The sequence below is a fragment of the Schizophyllum commune genome, assembly GCF_000143185.2.
Source record: "Schizophyllum commune H4-8 unplaced genomic scaffold SCHCOscaffold_13, whole genome shotgun sequence".
Classification (NCBI taxonomy): Eukaryota; Fungi; Basidiomycota; class Agaricomycetes; order Agaricales; family Schizophyllaceae; genus Schizophyllum; species Schizophyllum commune.
In genome coordinates, this window is record NW_026089550.1 from 516,849 (window position 1) to 532,558 (window position 15,710).

The 15,710-nt window shown below is 57.1% G+C and overlaps 8 protein-coding genes across 8 annotated transcripts; 1 reads left to right on the plus strand and 7 right to left on the minus strand.

Annotated features, from left to right (window-relative positions):
• Positions 1 to 92: 92 nt before the first annotated feature.
• On the minus strand, positions 93 to 1,602 carry SCHCODRAFT_02517483 (uncharacterized protein; the record flags this gene model as incomplete). Its single annotated transcript, XM_003026809.1, has 4 exons — positions 93 to 908; positions 959 to 1,101; positions 1,153 to 1,252; positions 1,303 to 1,602. The coding sequence occupies 4 exons, from the start codon at positions 1,600 to 1,602 to the stop codon at positions 93 to 95; spliced, it is 1,359 nt and encodes a 452-aa protein (XP_003026855.1).
• Positions 1,603 to 2,026: 424 nt separating this feature from the next.
• Positions 2,027 to 3,337, plus strand: SCHCODRAFT_02672647 (uncharacterized protein; the record flags this gene model as incomplete). Its single annotated transcript, XM_003026903.1, has 4 exons — positions 2,027 to 2,143; positions 2,199 to 2,280; positions 2,330 to 2,481; positions 2,534 to 3,337. 4 exons carry the CDS (start codon positions 2,027 to 2,029, stop codon positions 3,335 to 3,337), a joined length of 1,155 nt encoding a protein of 384 aa, XP_003026949.1.
• A 587-nt stretch (positions 3,338 to 3,924) lies between these two features.
• On the minus strand, positions 3,925 to 5,662 carry SCHCODRAFT_02641737 (ubiquitin-conjugating enzyme). Its single transcript, XM_003026808.2, has 7 exons — positions 5,591 to 5,662; positions 5,516 to 5,527; positions 5,248 to 5,362; positions 4,995 to 5,090; positions 4,695 to 4,780; positions 4,095 to 4,510; positions 3,925 to 4,042 (listed from the first exon to the last, which is right to left on the minus strand). The coding sequence occupies exons 1-6, from the start codon at positions 5,603 to 5,605 to the stop codon at positions 4,385 to 4,387; spliced, it is 450 nt and encodes a 149-aa protein (XP_003026854.1). The 5' UTR covers positions 5,606 to 5,662; the 3' UTR covers positions 3,925 to 4,042; positions 4,095 to 4,384.
• Positions 5,663 to 5,737: 75 nt separating this feature from the next.
• On the minus strand, positions 5,738 to 6,469 carry SCHCODRAFT_02641742 (uncharacterized protein). The gene is made up of 4 exons (XM_050346229.1): positions 6,417 to 6,469; positions 6,243 to 6,365; positions 5,994 to 6,115; positions 5,738 to 5,947 (listed from the first exon to the last, which is right to left on the minus strand). Exons 2-3 carry the CDS (start codon positions 6,346 to 6,348, stop codon positions 6,012 to 6,014), a joined length of 210 nt encoding a protein of 69 aa, XP_050197627.1. The 5' UTR covers positions 6,349 to 6,365; positions 6,417 to 6,469; the 3' UTR covers positions 5,738 to 5,947; positions 5,994 to 6,011.
• A 97-nt stretch (positions 6,470 to 6,566) lies between these two features.
• Positions 6,567 to 9,450, minus strand: SCHCODRAFT_02641747 (Metallo-dependent phosphatase). Its single transcript, XM_050346230.1, has 13 exons — positions 9,314 to 9,450; positions 9,049 to 9,259; positions 8,971 to 8,996; positions 8,818 to 8,916; positions 8,643 to 8,754; positions 8,439 to 8,584; positions 8,218 to 8,387; positions 8,088 to 8,165; positions 7,819 to 8,039; positions 7,471 to 7,761; positions 7,291 to 7,417; positions 7,135 to 7,236; positions 6,567 to 7,082 (listed from the first exon to the last, which is right to left on the minus strand). Exons 1-13 carry the CDS (start codon positions 9,416 to 9,418, stop codon positions 6,926 to 6,928), a joined length of 1,845 nt encoding a protein of 614 aa, XP_050197628.1. The 5' UTR covers positions 9,419 to 9,450; the 3' UTR covers positions 6,567 to 6,925.
• A 202-nt stretch (positions 9,451 to 9,652) lies between these two features.
• On the minus strand, positions 9,653 to 11,229 carry SCHCODRAFT_02641750 (uncharacterized protein). Its single transcript, XM_050346231.1, has 3 exons — positions 10,413 to 11,229; positions 9,973 to 10,337; positions 9,653 to 9,910 (listed from the first exon to the last, which is right to left on the minus strand). The coding sequence occupies exons 1-3, from the start codon at positions 11,133 to 11,135 to the stop codon at positions 9,805 to 9,807; spliced, it is 1,194 nt and encodes a 397-aa protein (XP_050197629.1). The 5' UTR covers positions 11,136 to 11,229; the 3' UTR covers positions 9,653 to 9,804.
• SCHCODRAFT_02098697 (uncharacterized protein) lies at positions 10,969 to 11,931 on the minus strand. Its single transcript, XM_050341783.1, has 2 exons — positions 11,247 to 11,931; positions 10,969 to 11,116 (listed from the first exon to the last, which is right to left on the minus strand). Exon 1 carries the CDS (start codon positions 11,820 to 11,822, stop codon positions 11,343 to 11,345), a length of 480 nt encoding a protein of 159 aa, XP_050197630.1. The 5' UTR covers positions 11,823 to 11,931; the 3' UTR covers positions 10,969 to 11,116; positions 11,247 to 11,342.
• Positions 11,932 to 12,678: 747 nt separating this feature from the next.
• SCHCODRAFT_01163371 (uncharacterized protein) lies at positions 12,679 to 14,768 on the minus strand (the record flags this gene model as incomplete). Its single annotated transcript, XM_003026805.3, has 2 exons — positions 14,123 to 14,768; positions 12,679 to 14,070 (listed from the first exon to the last, which is right to left on the minus strand). The coding sequence occupies exons 1-2, from the start codon at positions 14,396 to 14,398 to the stop codon at positions 12,679 to 12,681; spliced, it is 1,668 nt and encodes a 555-aa protein (XP_003026851.1). The 5' UTR covers positions 14,399 to 14,768.
• Positions 14,769 to 15,710: the final 942 nt, after the last annotated feature.

Here is a 15,710-nt window from a genome sequence, read left to right on the forward strand (position 1 = left end):
AGCCCGACCGAGTTGTGGCAGAGTGTCACTTTGGCGTTCGAGCTCGAGAGCGGGCGAAAGAACTTAAAAAAAGCAGCTTGAACCTGAAGACCTCAAGCATTGCCCGTCTTCTTCTTCTTGCGCTTGGGCTGGTCAGGCTCAGAAGAGACAGAGGGAGCAGAGCGCTTGTCAGTCAACTCGGAAGCAGCTTGAGCCTTGGCGAGCGAGCGTAGGTTGTAGCGGGAGTTCGTGCGAGTCGGAGGGGCCTGAGCGACGGGTTTGGCGGGTATGTCGACAGCAGTGTGCGCATTACGAGGCTTGGCCTTGTCGACAGGCGCTGGCGCGGGCGCCGGCTCAGTCAGAATCTCGCCATGAAGGCGGGATGACATCCGAGTTCCGCCACCAAAGAGGATATCGGGTATCTTTTCGTCCACGAGCGCCTGCTTCTCCGGAGTACGAGCTTCGAACCAGTCGCCCGTCTCAGCCCACAGGTCGTTGTATAGCTGTCGCTCCGAGCGAGAGAGTGGCTTCTTCTTGACGACCCGTTGGCGAAGCTTGTACGCGGCGTCCCAAAGCCAAAAGATAGGCTTTGTGTGGCTGACGACCTTGACGGGACCATGGTCGGGAAGCCAGTGTGTGTGAGGGAGCTTTCGGGAGGTCTTGCCAGGAGCGGCGGACAGGCATTTTTTCGGCACCTCAGCTGGTTTGATTACTTGGATCGCCGCTGCGAGCACATCGTCGTCGTAGGCAGCCACGCCAGGGTCCGCCGTGGGCTCACACTCCTCATTTTGAAGAGCCGCCACGTCGGCGGCGGTGAGGCTGTCGAGGTGGTCGTAGGTTCGTTGCTGCGGTCCGAAGCAAGTGATGGGAACGGCCTTCGAGTCGCTGAACACGTATGCCAGGTACGTGTATGTGCGGTTAGGGAACATCTGATAATGGATCAGCTACATCGTCCTCCGGGGCAAATATCAAGTCTCACCTGCTTGAAGTCGAGTCGCCCGCGGCCATCGCGAATGATCTCTAGACATTCAATCAAGTTCTCTGGAATGAGGAAGATAATCCCCTGCCCCAAACCATTGAGGACAGAGATCCCGTCGAACAGGTTATGGTGGGCGGAATTCACTACTCTCGCGGTGAGCATGCCATTGCGGTAAAGTTGTATCTGCCACGCACTGATGTCTTGATTGAACGAAGAATCCAGATTGAGAACCCTACGCAGGGTGCCGTCCGGGGACGTGATCCAAATGCCTACTGCGTCTTGGAAAAGGAGAAACTACAAGCAAGCCGTTAGAACGATTCAGGCCGCGCTGCTCACTCACGCACCAGCTTTGGATGAGATCGCCACAGAGTTCTGGGGACAACATGGATCATGTGCAGCGTCTCCGTATGATAATCGCCGTTGAGGAGGCAGCGAGGCGACCCCACCAGGAGGAGAACCTTCTGCTTGCCCTTCTGCCACCGATTGATGGCAGTCCGGCGCGCAGGAGTGTCAGGAAACAGAGCCGAGAGAACAATCGTTGGAAGATCATCGCTCTGCTGTGGCACATCTGCACTACCACCATCGTCACGTCGAGAACCAAGAACGCGGGCAATCTCCGACGACGGGGGCGAAACCGAAGACATGGTGGGAGGCGAGGAAGGGTTGGATGTCTACCGAGCGTACAAGTTACACACCTTTTATACCTGCGCAGGCATTTCCCCAGATTGACGGCGGGGGCTATGAGATGAGAGGCTTTGTCCAGGGTTATGTCCGAGTGGTATGTTCTTCATACCACCCTCCATTGTTCCCCGCAGAACAAACATGAAAGATATGCGAGACATTGATCAGTGTTGGCTGCGGGAATGGAGAGTCATATCGCATGGGGATAGGCATCTCGCTTCGTTCATTTGTCAATGTCACGGTTGAAGTTGAACTTGCCACGTTTGTTTGTTCTCACCCCGTGTGCAAATGACGTAATAGGCTGACCCCGTGACCCGGGCGCGCCGGTCTAAGCGGAACGAATCTCTTGTCTTCACAAACCATCATCGTACCGAAGTACTGCCAACAATGCCAGCCACTGTCACTCTTCACGCGAGGGTCAACTGCCCAATCTCTGGGCCCAGTGAAAAGATGTCTATCCTCCCTCTCATCGACGAGAATATCAATGAAGCCGACCCAGCTGAGGTGCGTTGCAGCGCTGCGGAGACGGATGGCCTGCCTGATCCTTCTTCTATCTCAGGTCGCATTCAAAGAATGGACGTGGGGTCTACCTAGAGGAGGCCTCAAAAGCTACTTGTCCTCCGACCACAACAAGTTATTCTGTGCGTCATCCACCTGCGGGCACTAAACTATTGGTTGACACAAGGACAGTGCGTCGTGACATCGCGCGAATGTATGCCAAATACGAATTCGTCCTCGCGCCCACTTTTCGCACCTACCTGGATGTACTCAGCTTCATCAACCGTGCCGGGATTATCAACAGAGATGAGAAGGATACTTCGCCGCGCCGTCCATTGACCGGGGTGCGTCACAACGTGCTTGCTATATAACTTGGGGCTAACACTCGCTTCTCAGCTCACATCTCCCAACGGTCTCTATCGCTATGTATTCATCCCTTTCACCGACGCGGCGCGCCAACTTGAGAAAGAGATCGGCCTGCAGCCGCAGACGGAGGACGACTCAAACGGTGGTATCAACCCTGCGTACGACAGGCCTTGGCATCCCGGAAGCGATCGGTATCGGGTCGTGGAATGCTCAGCGCACCCGTTCTCTATTTGCACCTGGGCCGAGCAGGCGTTCGACGCCCACAACCTCGGCAATTATATCACCGCTCAGTGGGCGGCATGCGCAAGCTTCATCCTCGAGCAATGGCGATGGGCTGGGGTCACTGTCCCGCAATGGTTTTTGGACGCGCCAAAGCAAAACGAGAACGACTGCGCTGTCTACGGCTCCGAAAAGTCGGGATATACCCTTCCCCCCGTTAACTCTGTCGTGCATACGGTCCCGAGGATCGAGGATATCCTCCGATACGATCATTCGGACTATCCGCAGCCTTGCGAGAAGGTGCTGGACTGGTACCCGAGGCTCAAGCCACCCTTCCTAAACCCCAACCGCGCGCCTCACATTCCGCGCCGCTCCGTACGGATAGCGAAAACCTCCAATCCGTACGCCCGACCGCCTCCCACCCCTCGCCGCCGTCGCAAGGTGTCTCCCGCTGCGCGCGCGTACCAACGCTGTGCAGAGGAAGAGGTGATGCCCGCGTGGATACAACTGAACGGCAACTTTCCGACCGAGCTGTTCTCCAGTACAGAATGGGCGTTCTTCTGCCATGGGACGTCGCTCGACGGCAAACTAGGCAAAATCAAGACGGGCAGCTAACCCAGGATCTTCGGGCCGTGCAGTGATGCCGGACTAAACCCAATCTCGGCTATGGATCGTCGTCGAGACCTCCATCGCTACCGCGAACTGCGCTAGCTCGTCTTTCGGCTGGCCAGGCATAATCGCGCCGCACTGTACCGCTACAGACATTCGAGCGAATGTGCTTGTGCTACAAATCTCCCGTCCGGCCGCCCAGGACGCGTCACTCTCAACGGAGCTCTGTCGCAGTCGGGTTGTCATCGGGGTCCATCTCTTGGGTCAAGCATCGCGGTTCTCCGCCTACTATCGCCACTGGCGTCTCCCTGCGCTATCAGCTGCAAATCACCACCCGCCGCTCGTCGTCGACGTCTCAATGACTGGCCCTCGCTTCGTGCCCTCGAAGACCCTTGTCGCCAGCCCGAGCTTGCACGATGGGCGTTCTATCCGCCTTGCGCATGTCCCTGCCTACATCTACCGCGTACTCGCCGCACAACATCAATGAGCGTTGCCCTGTCTATCTTGGGCGCGCCTAGTTGTAGTATATCGTACCTTCCCATCACTCTACCAATGAACAGAAACATTTTTCCGGGGCCTCACAATAAGGCCCTGATTGCCGCTGGACTACCACATTGTCTGAACGGACGTGCTCGAGCGAAAGAACCTCCTGTGTTTCTTGTCGCCTGCCCCAGCCTTGACCGAAGCTGCTCTTTGGATGTCATAGAAGGCCATGAACTGAACGTACGGCGAGCCAGCTGTGCACTGACCTGTTACGCGCAGCATCACAGTTGAGATCCTGTGGCAATCCCGTGACCTGCCATATTCCGGCGCCCCATTTCTTGCTCCGCGCCTTCGATGCTTCCCTTACGACCTCGTACTCTCCCTGTTCTCAGTGTTGACCCTCCCAAACCTCGTCGTCGGCAACTTTTGACTACAAGATGAATAAAAACAGTAAATGTACACGTCTATCTCCCACAGTACGACCGGCGAAGGTTGCGAGCTTTGGATTGGCAAGGGCTTGCCGTGCGAGAATGAGCCTCAAATTCCATACAGACGTTCGTCCACTCCGACTCATGCGCTGGCGTACTTGACCGTCCACTCCCTGCTGACGCGCTGCGCGTCCTTCTCGTCCTCCTTGTAGTGCTTCGCGACGTCGGTCGCGAGCGGGTCGTCGGGGTTCGGCGCAGAGAGTAGGGCCTGGTGGTGGGCATGAACGAGGGTCGGTGTGAGGCGGGTGCGTTGCGGTGGTTGAGGTTATAATGCAGGATTTGAGATGGCGTGTTGCGAAGGGAGGTAGCAAGGGGGAAAGAGGGTGAAAATGACGACGAAATGGGAAGGATTGGTCAGTGCCTGACGAGATGAAGGGACGGGCATGACGCACTTGGACGGAGAGTAGGACGGTGCGAATTTGCAGCGCTGGTGACCACTTGTCCTTCAGGATGTCGAGGCAGATGCGGCCGAGCTTGTCTGTAATGTTGGATACGGTGTATACGTTGAAATGATGAAGTGATGATGGTGTCGTTCATATGGCAAGTGAGCAGTGGATAGGTGTGGCGGAGGGTGTGGTAGGCACGAATCGGAGAGCGGATTGGAAGGAGAGATGTTGAAGCGAGGGTCGGCAGGGGACCCGAGGGCGTCATTCGTCAGTATCGGTGTCGTAGAGCGGCGCGCACATACGCACCGATGTTAGGATGGTAGATCTTGGTCAAAAAGCGGACCTTCGGCGGTGCCATGGGGTATTCTTCTGGCAGGAAGAGCTCGAGCTTGAATACTCCTCCTGCAAATATGATCAGCCATCGTGCCGTGTCACTGATATCGAGTATCGTAGGATGCGGGGTGGAGGGGCGGACGCGCTGCACGGGGGACAAGGCGGATTGTAACAGATCGAGCACCCTCTAATGGTCTGGCGGACTGGAGGATAGCGGGGAACTCACTCTCGAATGGGCTGCCATCTGGGCCCTGTATCGTCACGTCGAAGTAGCGGAGGTTATCGTCATGCGGCGCGGCGGTAATGCCAGGCGCGGGATCTGCGACCAGGCGCTCCGTCTCCTACTCTCTCGCGTTAGCGTTGTCCTCTAGCCTCAGTCCCTCCGTCCTCGGTGTTGTGTGGTAAGGAAACTCCTCGCCGTGCGCCACGGTACACCGCACGCGCCTGGGGCGCGTCCAATAGATGGACATCTCGTTGACTAGCTCCCTGCTTACCTTGATGATCCGCTGGGTTTCACAGGACACAGGTAAGCCTCAGGAGCCCCAATTACAGATCCTTGGGTCGCGCACCTTCGGAAGAGACATCGGGGTAAGGAGCAAGCAGCGGTGTGAAAGGGTAAGGGAGACTTCGCCCGATTCAGCAACAGGCGCGCGCTGACTCAGCAGGGTCGCCTTCAAGTGCCCCCGCTAGCTCACAAGAGGACCGACGTATATGCATCTGGCGCCAGCAAGTAATGGTCATATTCCCGGTGATACAGATGCGCATTCGCTGGCATTGAATACTGATGGTACAATACAGAAAGCGACGCGCGCGAAATGTAAGTACACAATGATTGGATTACACTCAGCAGATTAGACTTCGTTCGACGACCTTGCGCACGACAACCGCCTTAAATGGCTCAAGGTGATGCGACATAACGAGGGAGCCTGTCGCATGTAATCCAGAGAATGAGACAGGATATGAACGACTCACCATCAATAAACCGCAAGTTTAGTAGCGGCGTCCCGCCTGCCTCTGTACTTCTTCCCAATCTTCGATGGCGTTGCGAAGGAGCTGGTCAAGGATGGCCTCTCCTTCTGCCAGATCGTCCGGGTCTAGAAAGCGGTCAGTCAACCGATCATGGTAGTGCAATTCTATGAAGGATACGAGTTGAACGAGGCGCGTCAAGCCCACTGGGATGCGCAGCAACAGACAGAAAATAGAAATTTGGGGGAAGCATACCCATCCGTAGGCCGTATGAAGCTTGGAACATTACGCGATCCCCCCACCCTTCCTTGATAATGCTGTACTTGGTGGGCCTCTTGCGCGTGGGACCTTGGCCGGACATGATTTCTGCGCGGGCTGCTGGTGCAAGTTCAATGGATCAGTGTCTTGATACCTAGGATATCCACGAACCCGCCTTAGTATGCGATGGGGGTTCAGGAAAAGCAGAGGTAATTCGGTTGCTGCAAAGAAGTCAGGGTGACACAGTGTGACAAGTTCAACATGGACCAGCACCGGCAAACGCCGGATGTTTGTCCTCGACATCTGAATCGCTACAATTTAGGCTGCTACCTGCTGAAGGACCACGGAATGCTCAACCAGGGTTCACGTATGCAGTAGAAGGAATTTATGATGCGTACAGTAAGTAAACAGGGCGAAAGCAAGCTGTCATAGACGAGTATCCAAATCAAGACCGCTAGGGGAGTCTGCGATGGGCTCATTCGAGGTGCACATCCGGAGTGTTGGCTGGGATCCCATGCTGCGATATAGTGTAGCTCTCTGCAGACTTTCGACCGCCCCCGCGCCCCTGCTACAATGACTGGGTATATTTCAGGCTACGTCCACCGCGAATTCCTGCGTGGGCGCCTTTCCTCCCATTCGTATCATGCCCTTCCATACGTCTCGCATTGTGCATGCTGCTCTCAAGTCGTCTCGTGCCTCTTCAGTGGGCGAGGCCGGCCCGTTGGCTTCCGCCCACGCGCAATCTTCTCCGCCAGCCGCTCGACGACCCCGCTGTCGTCCTCTTCCTCCTCGAGCGTCTTCTTGATGAGATACTCCATGTTGAGGGATTCGCTGCGACTGTTTCGTTAGCAAAGTTGATCCATGAATGGGATGAGATAGCAAAACTCACTCGCCGCTGCCTCTTCGCCCTGGTAGGCGCATACTTGCGGGGAATATCGTTGGCGAAGGGTCGTACTCGGGCAGACGCTCGTTGATGAGATCAGAGCGACGGCTAAAGGGATGGTCAGCTATACGGACAGGAGAGCCGCAAAATAAAACAACGTACGCATCCTCAAACGACCGAATTGCGCGGGCCAACTTGGCCTCATGTACGCCGAGATGTGCCGGGCCACCCAGGCCTCCTGGCATGCCCTCCGCGCCCATGACTTCACCGGCACCATCCGCACCTGGCACTGCATCAGTATAGAAACCACGCCCCTTCCTCATCCACCACTGCTGCACTCACCATCCAAACTCCGCCCCGCTACGCCCTCCGCGCCCAGCCCGGGCGTGCCGACACCCAAGCCCGGCAGCGGGAACCCGGCCGCAAGCTCGGTCGCGTTCTCCGCCTCCTCGCGCAGGAGCTGGAAGACGCGCTGCATGCGGCCGACGGCCATGATCTTGTTCTTGATCTGCTGCCTGCGCGCGTTGATGTCGGGGGACATGAGCGTGCGCGCGTCTTCGTCTTCGTCCGAGTCGTCGCCATCGAGCTCCTCTTCGGAGCAGACCGAAAGGACGGCGAGCAGCATTTCGGTGACTGAGGGGTGGGAGTGAGTCAGCGATGGAAGAGTTGACGGTGAGCATAGAGGCGCACTCTTCATGCCGACGAATGGCAAACTCCATGTAAAGGCGTCCATGAAGTTTGGTAGCCAGTAAGGATGAGGGGATGCGTTATACTGTCGTATCGTGATACCTCGGTTAGCGTACTTGATGACCGCGCCGCGGTTGTGGTATACGTCGAGATAGTTGGGGGCAGAGAAGATGGTGATGACGGAAGGAAAGCGTTTGGTCGGCGTCTTCTTGTGCATGGTATATCTGGCAATTGTTAGTATGAGCGGTCTGCAATCGACAGTGTGACTATACCCTGCATCCTGCGCCTCGTGTCCTCGTATAATGCCTAACAGACTATTCCGTTCCAAAAAGGCACAAGCGGCGTCGTATCTGTAATCTGGGCGTCAGCAAGCGCGTCATCGAGGTCAAAGAGCAGACGTACGTGAAGAAGAAAGAGCACCCTCGTGTCGCGTTGTGTAGCCACATCGTGCCGGGTGGCAAGCCGGGAGTGCCCTGCACCGGCTCTTGCTCCCTTCCGAAGGTCGCGATAGGATCTGACCATAGCAGATCGCAGAGCAGACCGTGCGATCCTGGTTCTTGGAAGCGGTCTATCTGCGGCAAGGTAAGCTATGATCACGAACAAGAAGCCTGAGCAGGACGCGCCTTCCTGATGTCGTCGATGGTGCCGAGTTCCGGTGATAGCCCTCCATGGACGCAGAAGAAGCGGTTGTCTACGATCGCGGCCACCGGCAGCGCGCAAAATGACTCGATGCACGCCTCGTATATCCTTTCTGAGTACTTATGCAAGCCTTTGAGAGAGTATAGTAAGCGAAACCGGCGGTAGAGCGCGCGCGCCACGGTACGCACATTCCCGCTTGAACGTAAAGTACTCGGTGAGGTGTCTGCACTCGTGGTTGCCGCGGAGGAGGGTGAAGCGGTTGGGATACCATAGTTTCAAGCTATACAGGTACAAGAGACACTGAAAAAGAGGACCGCCGGGGTTTAGAGAGGGACTTACTCGGCGGAGGCGACCCGGACTGACCTCGATTCCAAAGCAGCCCCGATCGACGTAGTCGCCGAGGAAGAGGTAGCTGTTGTCGTGTATGGAGCCTCCCACGTCAAAGAGCTTCATCAGGTCGTACTGGCGGGGACATCATGTGAGGAGGGGACTGCTTAGCGAGCGTGTGCGCCTCACATATTGACCGTGTATGTCTCCACATACTGCAAGGGGACGATCAGCAGTGGCGACGCGCGCGAAGGACATGCGACGCACTCGTTACGGGACTCTGCACTTGCACCACGTTCGGCTCTTGCCTCAAAAGCGCCGTCGCGCGACTGAGGACAAAGAGCGCCTGCTCCTCCGTTAAGCGCCCCTCGCGAAAGAAGTGCGACTTGAGGAACAGCGGGTTCGGCTTGACCTCCCCATTCTCGTCGGTCGCGTAGAATTCTGCGTCCGCTGGCTTGGTCGCGATGGGTTCCGGAACCTGGTGCGCCACTCAGTGTCGCGCTCGGTCTCGATCCGTACACGATCGACATACGCTTGGCACCTGTCTTTGGTGTACCTGCGCGGTCAAGTTGGTCCCCTGCGACCCCGTCCTGCTGCTTATCTGTGCTAGAGCGGCCTGCACATAGTAATTGTTCATCGCCAAGAGCGAAAGTAATGGGAGAAGGTGGTGGGGGAGGAGGAGATGATGATGAACACGACAGAGATCAACTTCGTCCCAAACAGGTGCTATCCCCGGAAGTCTAGGCGCCCGGCGCTTAACAAGGGATTAATCCTGTGTCAATCCATGGCGACCCTCATCATATCTTCGACGACTTGGACTGAGGAAGGTCACGGCCCGGTCTCTGAAGCAGTGCAGTTCGGCGTTATGCACTTCAAGGTTCAACGTTCAGCCTCACAGCATGAATCTTTGGCTATAGAATGCGATGCAGGTACAGCCCGGTCTGAACATAGACATCGACCAGCTATCAAGATGTGGAGAGAGAAGTCCACGACGTAGGAGTGCGTCAAGACGATCTGTTTTCTTCAACTGAGCCATGTCGTGTACTTGTTATCCTCGCCCTGAACTACTTGGGCGATCTGTTGGGCGACGATACGGTCCGCCTGCTCGCTGGGATGCAGTTCATCCTGCCTGGAAGAACGATCATGAGCTAAACGGGTCACAGCCAGTATCCAATCCAGTTGCTCACTCACCACATATAACTATCCCTATCCGTGCCATTGACCACCGTGCAGGGCACCGTATCCGTCGGGTCCTCGTTCTCCTGCCAATCGCAGGTCCGGATTGCCGTGGTAACGTTCACCGTCGCCGTTCCGTTGAGATACTGCTCCGGGTTCGCAATCATGTCGTTGAAGAGGGAATGCGAGTCAAAGAGCGCGACGTGCGCGCCGTCGAGGGTAGGGACGAGCTGCTGGAGCATGAGCTCAGCGAGCTTGTTGCCGGCGGTGGTGAGCTCGTGGATCATGATGTTCCATTCGGTAGCGTTCTTGGAGGCGGTCCAGGTGCCCGTGGGCTTCCCGTTGCGTGAGTACATGGGCGTCTTCTCGAGAGGGTTCATCTGGAAATGATGATCAGCTTTGCGGTCTCTATTGTATCGCTTGGGAGAACGCAAAGCAAGGCAACTCATACTGACATTCTGGAACAGGAAATTCCTCGCGCCCTTGTCATACAAGGTCTTCACCCAGTTGACCGTGCAGGCCACCGTGTCGACCACCGTCACGCCCTCGGGCGCCTCACCGGTGAGGAGCGCACCCGCCCCAACGTCGTTCGTCCCCAACCAGATGCTGTAGAGCGTGTTATCCGGAGTGATATCACCGAGGACGCCGGGGGCAGAGCCATCGAGAGTGCCATTGGAAGAATCGTTATAAAAAGCAGGCAGCTCCTCCTCGAAGACGGACGGCCAGGGAAGGTTGTTGAGCGTGTGCGAGCAGATCCCGCCGGACATGGCGTAAGGGTGAAGGGTGAGGGAGGCATTGGCAGAACCGAGATCGACCTCTGCGTGTATGGCGATGGTGGCGCGCGAGGCGACGGTGCTGTTGCTGGTAGCGGTACCGTTGCTAGTAGCAGTCCCGTTGCCGGAGTCGCTGCCAGCGCCACTTTGACCAGCCAGATACTCTGCGACAGCGTCCGCGTACGCCTGATTGCCGACGACGCTGCCGTTCGTCCCGCGCACGGCGTTCACGTAGTCAAGCACGTAGAGCGGCCACGAGCGGCCGCCGTCACCGGCGAGAAAGACATCGGTGTACGAGTCCCCGAAGGTGATGAAGTGCGTAATTTGGTTGGGGGTGAGGACAGCGTACGTGGGGACCGCGAGGAGTGGTGTAAGTAAAAGAGTGACTAGGGGAAAGGAGTGCATGTTAGTGGCAATTGGTGGCGACCAAAAAGAAGTGAGAAGTAGTTGAGGTAGAATGGAATTCAGTAATCAGTGAGGGGATGATGGAGTACGGGAGGAAACAATCTTGCCCACCTCACCCCAATCCTATATCAAAAGGCGCCCCATGGCTTGGCGGTCGTCGGCCAATCTTCGCTAATCATACGCAGGGACGCAGCGCGCCCAAGGCTGTCAGCCTTCTGGGGGATGGCATGGGCAATTATGCGTCCAATCGGCATCGGCAAGTGCTGGAGGTCTTTTGGGAGGCAGTTCGAAGGCGCCGAATGCTGAGCGTTCAGCACAGTTGAGCACACTCACGCCCGATGCCAGGTAGTCCAACAGGCGACGCGCGCGGCCGAATGGCTGGGCTGGGCCGCTGGGGCGGCGTCGAACGATCGACTTGGGCGCTGGAGGCTGCTGCCAGCTGGCAGTTGGATACCTTCCGATGATCGTCACTGCCGCCTGAAGCGCGGGGCGGGCTTGTGATCTCCTCCGGCCCCCGACAAATACGTCGTCAAGGGTACGCATGAGGTCACAACAAGTGTAGCCTGTGAATCCCGAATCGGCGGTTGCAGGTGGCAGGATCGGGCAAATCGGGTAGGTATCGGGCTGCATGAGCAGCCTGATACGAGACCAACAGAGGATCCTCGTAACGTACGGCTGTCGGGTCATGCGAAGAGGTACTTGACAAAGCTCGACATTGGAAGGTGACGGCGCAGGGAAGAGCACGTTACGCGATCTTATGAAGGACTGTGTCCTCCATGTCGACGCGCTTGCGAGGAGAAAAATTCTGGCGTAAGACGATACAATCGTTATTCCGTCGTACAGGGGTCGTAAGAGTACATCAGTACATAGCACATCCTCCAGTCCATACAAATAACATACGTTAAGTTAAATAGCTCGTGTACAAAGTCCAGGAATACATTGCTCATTGTCGCTGAGCGCGCTCGCGCCGTCCATGAAGCTGTATGAACGACCTACGTAGGATGTGAATGAGACAAGGGATCGAGAAGTAAGATCGACTACCCACAGTCTGCTTTCGCGGGGCCTAGTCCTCGTATGAGGAGTATCCCGGCGAAGTCATCTCCGCTGCCCGCTCGCGGATGACACCCGAGGAGGCACCAGGTCGCACGACGCCGCTTCACGAACGAGGTAACGGAGGACTTGGCGATGAGAGCAATGTTGCGGAAGGGGGCAAGTGGTGATAGAAGAGCACTGCAGAGGTACGGATGATGGTCTCGATGTCTGATGTGCGGCTGACGCGGGAGATCGCTATTGTGTTGCACTGATCGTACCGTCAAGCCCGGTGAATTCATGGTCGGCGACTATAGCTGGGCCGGGGCGTTCGCGTGCATCACCTCGGCGTCTTGGGATCGGCTGGCAGTGAGGATGGGGTGGGTCTACTAGCGCCCACCAGGCCTCGGATATCGCATTTGAGAATTCGCCGCGAAGATGGAAGGACGGATGGAAGGAGGAGGGACTAGACTGCGCGGCGAGCTCAACCGGACGGCCAGGCTGAGGTCGAGAATTACGCGACTGCGACTGGCTGCGTAAGGGCAAGGTGTTCGTTGACCTGTAGCCACCGCGCGCGATATGCTTCTTCCTGCTCCGACCAATCCTCTGCGTCGAAGTCGCCAGCCCATCCATCGGATTCGTCGGCCACGCACACTTCCTTCAGCCGGGGGAAGGCCAAACGCATCACCTGAACCACGGGGTCTGCGTGAGGTCCCAGCCCGCAGGCTTTGGGTGACGGCATCCCAGCCATTGGCGCAGACGAGGGCGCAGGGAACCATGCCGTTATCGGAGAAGAGCCGACGCCCAGAGACGACAGGGACTCCTGCGGCCCAGTACAATGAACCATCGCGCATACGTCCGAAAGCGCGCTTTGAACACGGCGCATGTCGAAGACGACGTCGAGCTCCTTCAGCTGTGGCGTCTGCCGCGCGAGGGCGAGGACGCCACGGATCGTCGCATGAGGCAGCCCTCGGGCATGGTTGCACCCTGGCAAGGTGATGCACGTCGCGCGCGGCCACCAAGAGCCGATCTCCGCCAGCTCCTCGTCTGTAAACCGGCAGCCGTCCAGGGAGGTGACGCATACGTGTGTGAGGCGGCGAAATACGCGAAGGGGGGCGATGATGGGCAGATTGATCAGGTTGTCGTCGCGCGGCCTCTCGTCGTCTTCGAAATGGTTGCACGAGAACGCGACCTGCGTCAGAGTCCGCGGGTTCACGCCGCGAGCCAGCTCGGCGAGGATAGCGTGCAGATGCGGGGTGCTGCAGGCGCTGGTCGAGTGGCAGTGAAGGGTCTCGAGCGGGCAGCGGTCCATGGCGGCAAACAGCGACAGCGCGAAGGCATGGGAAGTGCAGATGACCTTCAGCTCCCTGAGGGCGGAGAAGCTCCCGCGGGGAAAGCCCTGGCCGGGCGCTGATTCGGTGAATTCGAGGGAGGTGAGAGTCGACAGCCTCGCGAGGTACTGCAGGCCGGCGTCCGCGATTCTCCCACTCGTGCGTAGCTGCCGCAGCGGGAAGCCCACGACAAAGTCCGCTAATTCCTGTGCGCCTGGGTCTACGCCCGACTCCAGCGGGGCTGACATGGTAGTATGGAGCCGCACACTCCCAAGAGAGCGACACACGGTCTTGACGGTGCGCAGTGCGTCCCGCGTGTTGGGCGCGTCCCATTGGCCGTGCAGCTCGATAGCCTGTAAGCTTGGCCGCACGAGAGCCTGAGCACAGCGAAAAGCGTCGCTCGAGAACGACAGCAGGCGCAGCTGCAGATAATCGAAGTAGGGCGAGACGTGGATGAAGTCATAGTCGAAGTCGATGGAAACACGGGGATCATACCCCATGTAAAGCTCCTTGACAAAAGCGGCGTAGAAGACGAGGCGCGCGGCTTCCTCCTGAGTGGGGGTACGGCTGACACTCTGCATGAGCTCGTTCAGCGCGTATCACAGCTGAAGCAGATGCTGTACTCACGAGCTCGTGTCGCAATCGTGACGCCTTGAGCACTCGTACTGTGTAGTGCTGCTCGCGCCACAGGAAATGAGGGAGGACTTTGACGAGGTTCACCAAGGTATGTTGGGTATACCATAGTGACGACAAAGCAGGTTCTCTGAAGACCTTTGCTGTCCGCGCCAGGGTGGCAAGCGCCTTGCGCGCTGCATGAGGATCGTTGCGATGAGAGAAGGAGTCTAGACGCAGAGCCTCGCAGATGAGGCCGATTAGCTCCGGGATGTAGAATAGCTCGTGCATCGTAAGGGACAGGAAACAAGGTGAGAGGGGGAGGCGCGCAGTGGGGGAATGATCGCATTCGCTGAGGCACCAAGCGCCTACATATGTATACTCGGATGACGGACGGCTATGGGTGTGTTCCGGATCATTTCAGGGCAAAAGAGATGAAGGGTCTGCAATTTCCCGTTAGAAACGTTGCGCATGCACTAATCCGGTGATTGGATAGGTAACAGGCGCTCCAAACGAACCCACTGAAGCGACCTGTTGAACCAGACGTTTGGTTTGGGGTGGTGTACAGTGCTGGGAAACGGAGGGAAGCCGCTGTACTCAAGGCACTGGTATCTCTATACTGTAGGCTTAGCAGCGCGTCGATAAGGGAAAATCAATGGATTCTCGGGCGTCAAATACCCGCTTACGGGAAGGAAGATGGTCGAGGGAAAAGACGCCCGGGAAGTGCCGTACATTGAACAAGAGCACGCGGACCGATTGCCGAGATCATTTCCCACCATCTAGCGTCATCCCTTCATGAGGGATTTTTTGATACACCTCGCCGACGAGACTGGGAGCCCTCTGGTGGACGTATGCAACGAAGGGCTTTTGAAGACCTTGCTTGATCACACAAATTATTGCTACTCGGCCGGAGACCAGCTTCCGAGAATTCACGGAGCACTGATGCGAGTCCAGCTGAGCGCTCAAAGGGCATGGCGCAATCCTGACGTTGACCTGCGACATCAGAAGATGCCTTCTTCCCATTCATTATATTGTTGTCGGGCCATGGCGTGACCGCTAGGCAGCTATCACAGAAGATGGCGCTTTTGTGCCCAGATGGGTACGCTATTATCTTGACTGGGAACGCATGGCAAGGCTGCACCCTTCAACCGGTGTCGATAAGTACGACATCTAGTTTGAGATCTTATCACGTCCTGCCTTTGAGGCTTGCTGGCATACACAACGTCCATAAACAGTAAATACGACCTGATGAATGCCGCCGGTAACTTACTATAACACCCAGGCATCAAATCCGTCATGGTTTCCAATACACGTCGGTGCGACCGAGAATGATTATACCGGGGGAACCAGAGTTGTAACAAGTGCGGTAGCCACCGAGGGCTTCTGGTCTGCCGTCGTATCGATTTGTGGCACAGCTGTATACAACGTTGGCGCCCTTGCCCGCGTCAGAAGGTGTCCACTTTTCCGAATACCGTCGTATTTACACGATATCTCATACAGTCTGACACCGGAGCAAGGCGGCAGGGCGCAAACCACGTCGAGCTGTCTAAGGAGGCGAGGTGACGGTCCAGTTCGGACCCGACATGTGATTTGTCACGTGACA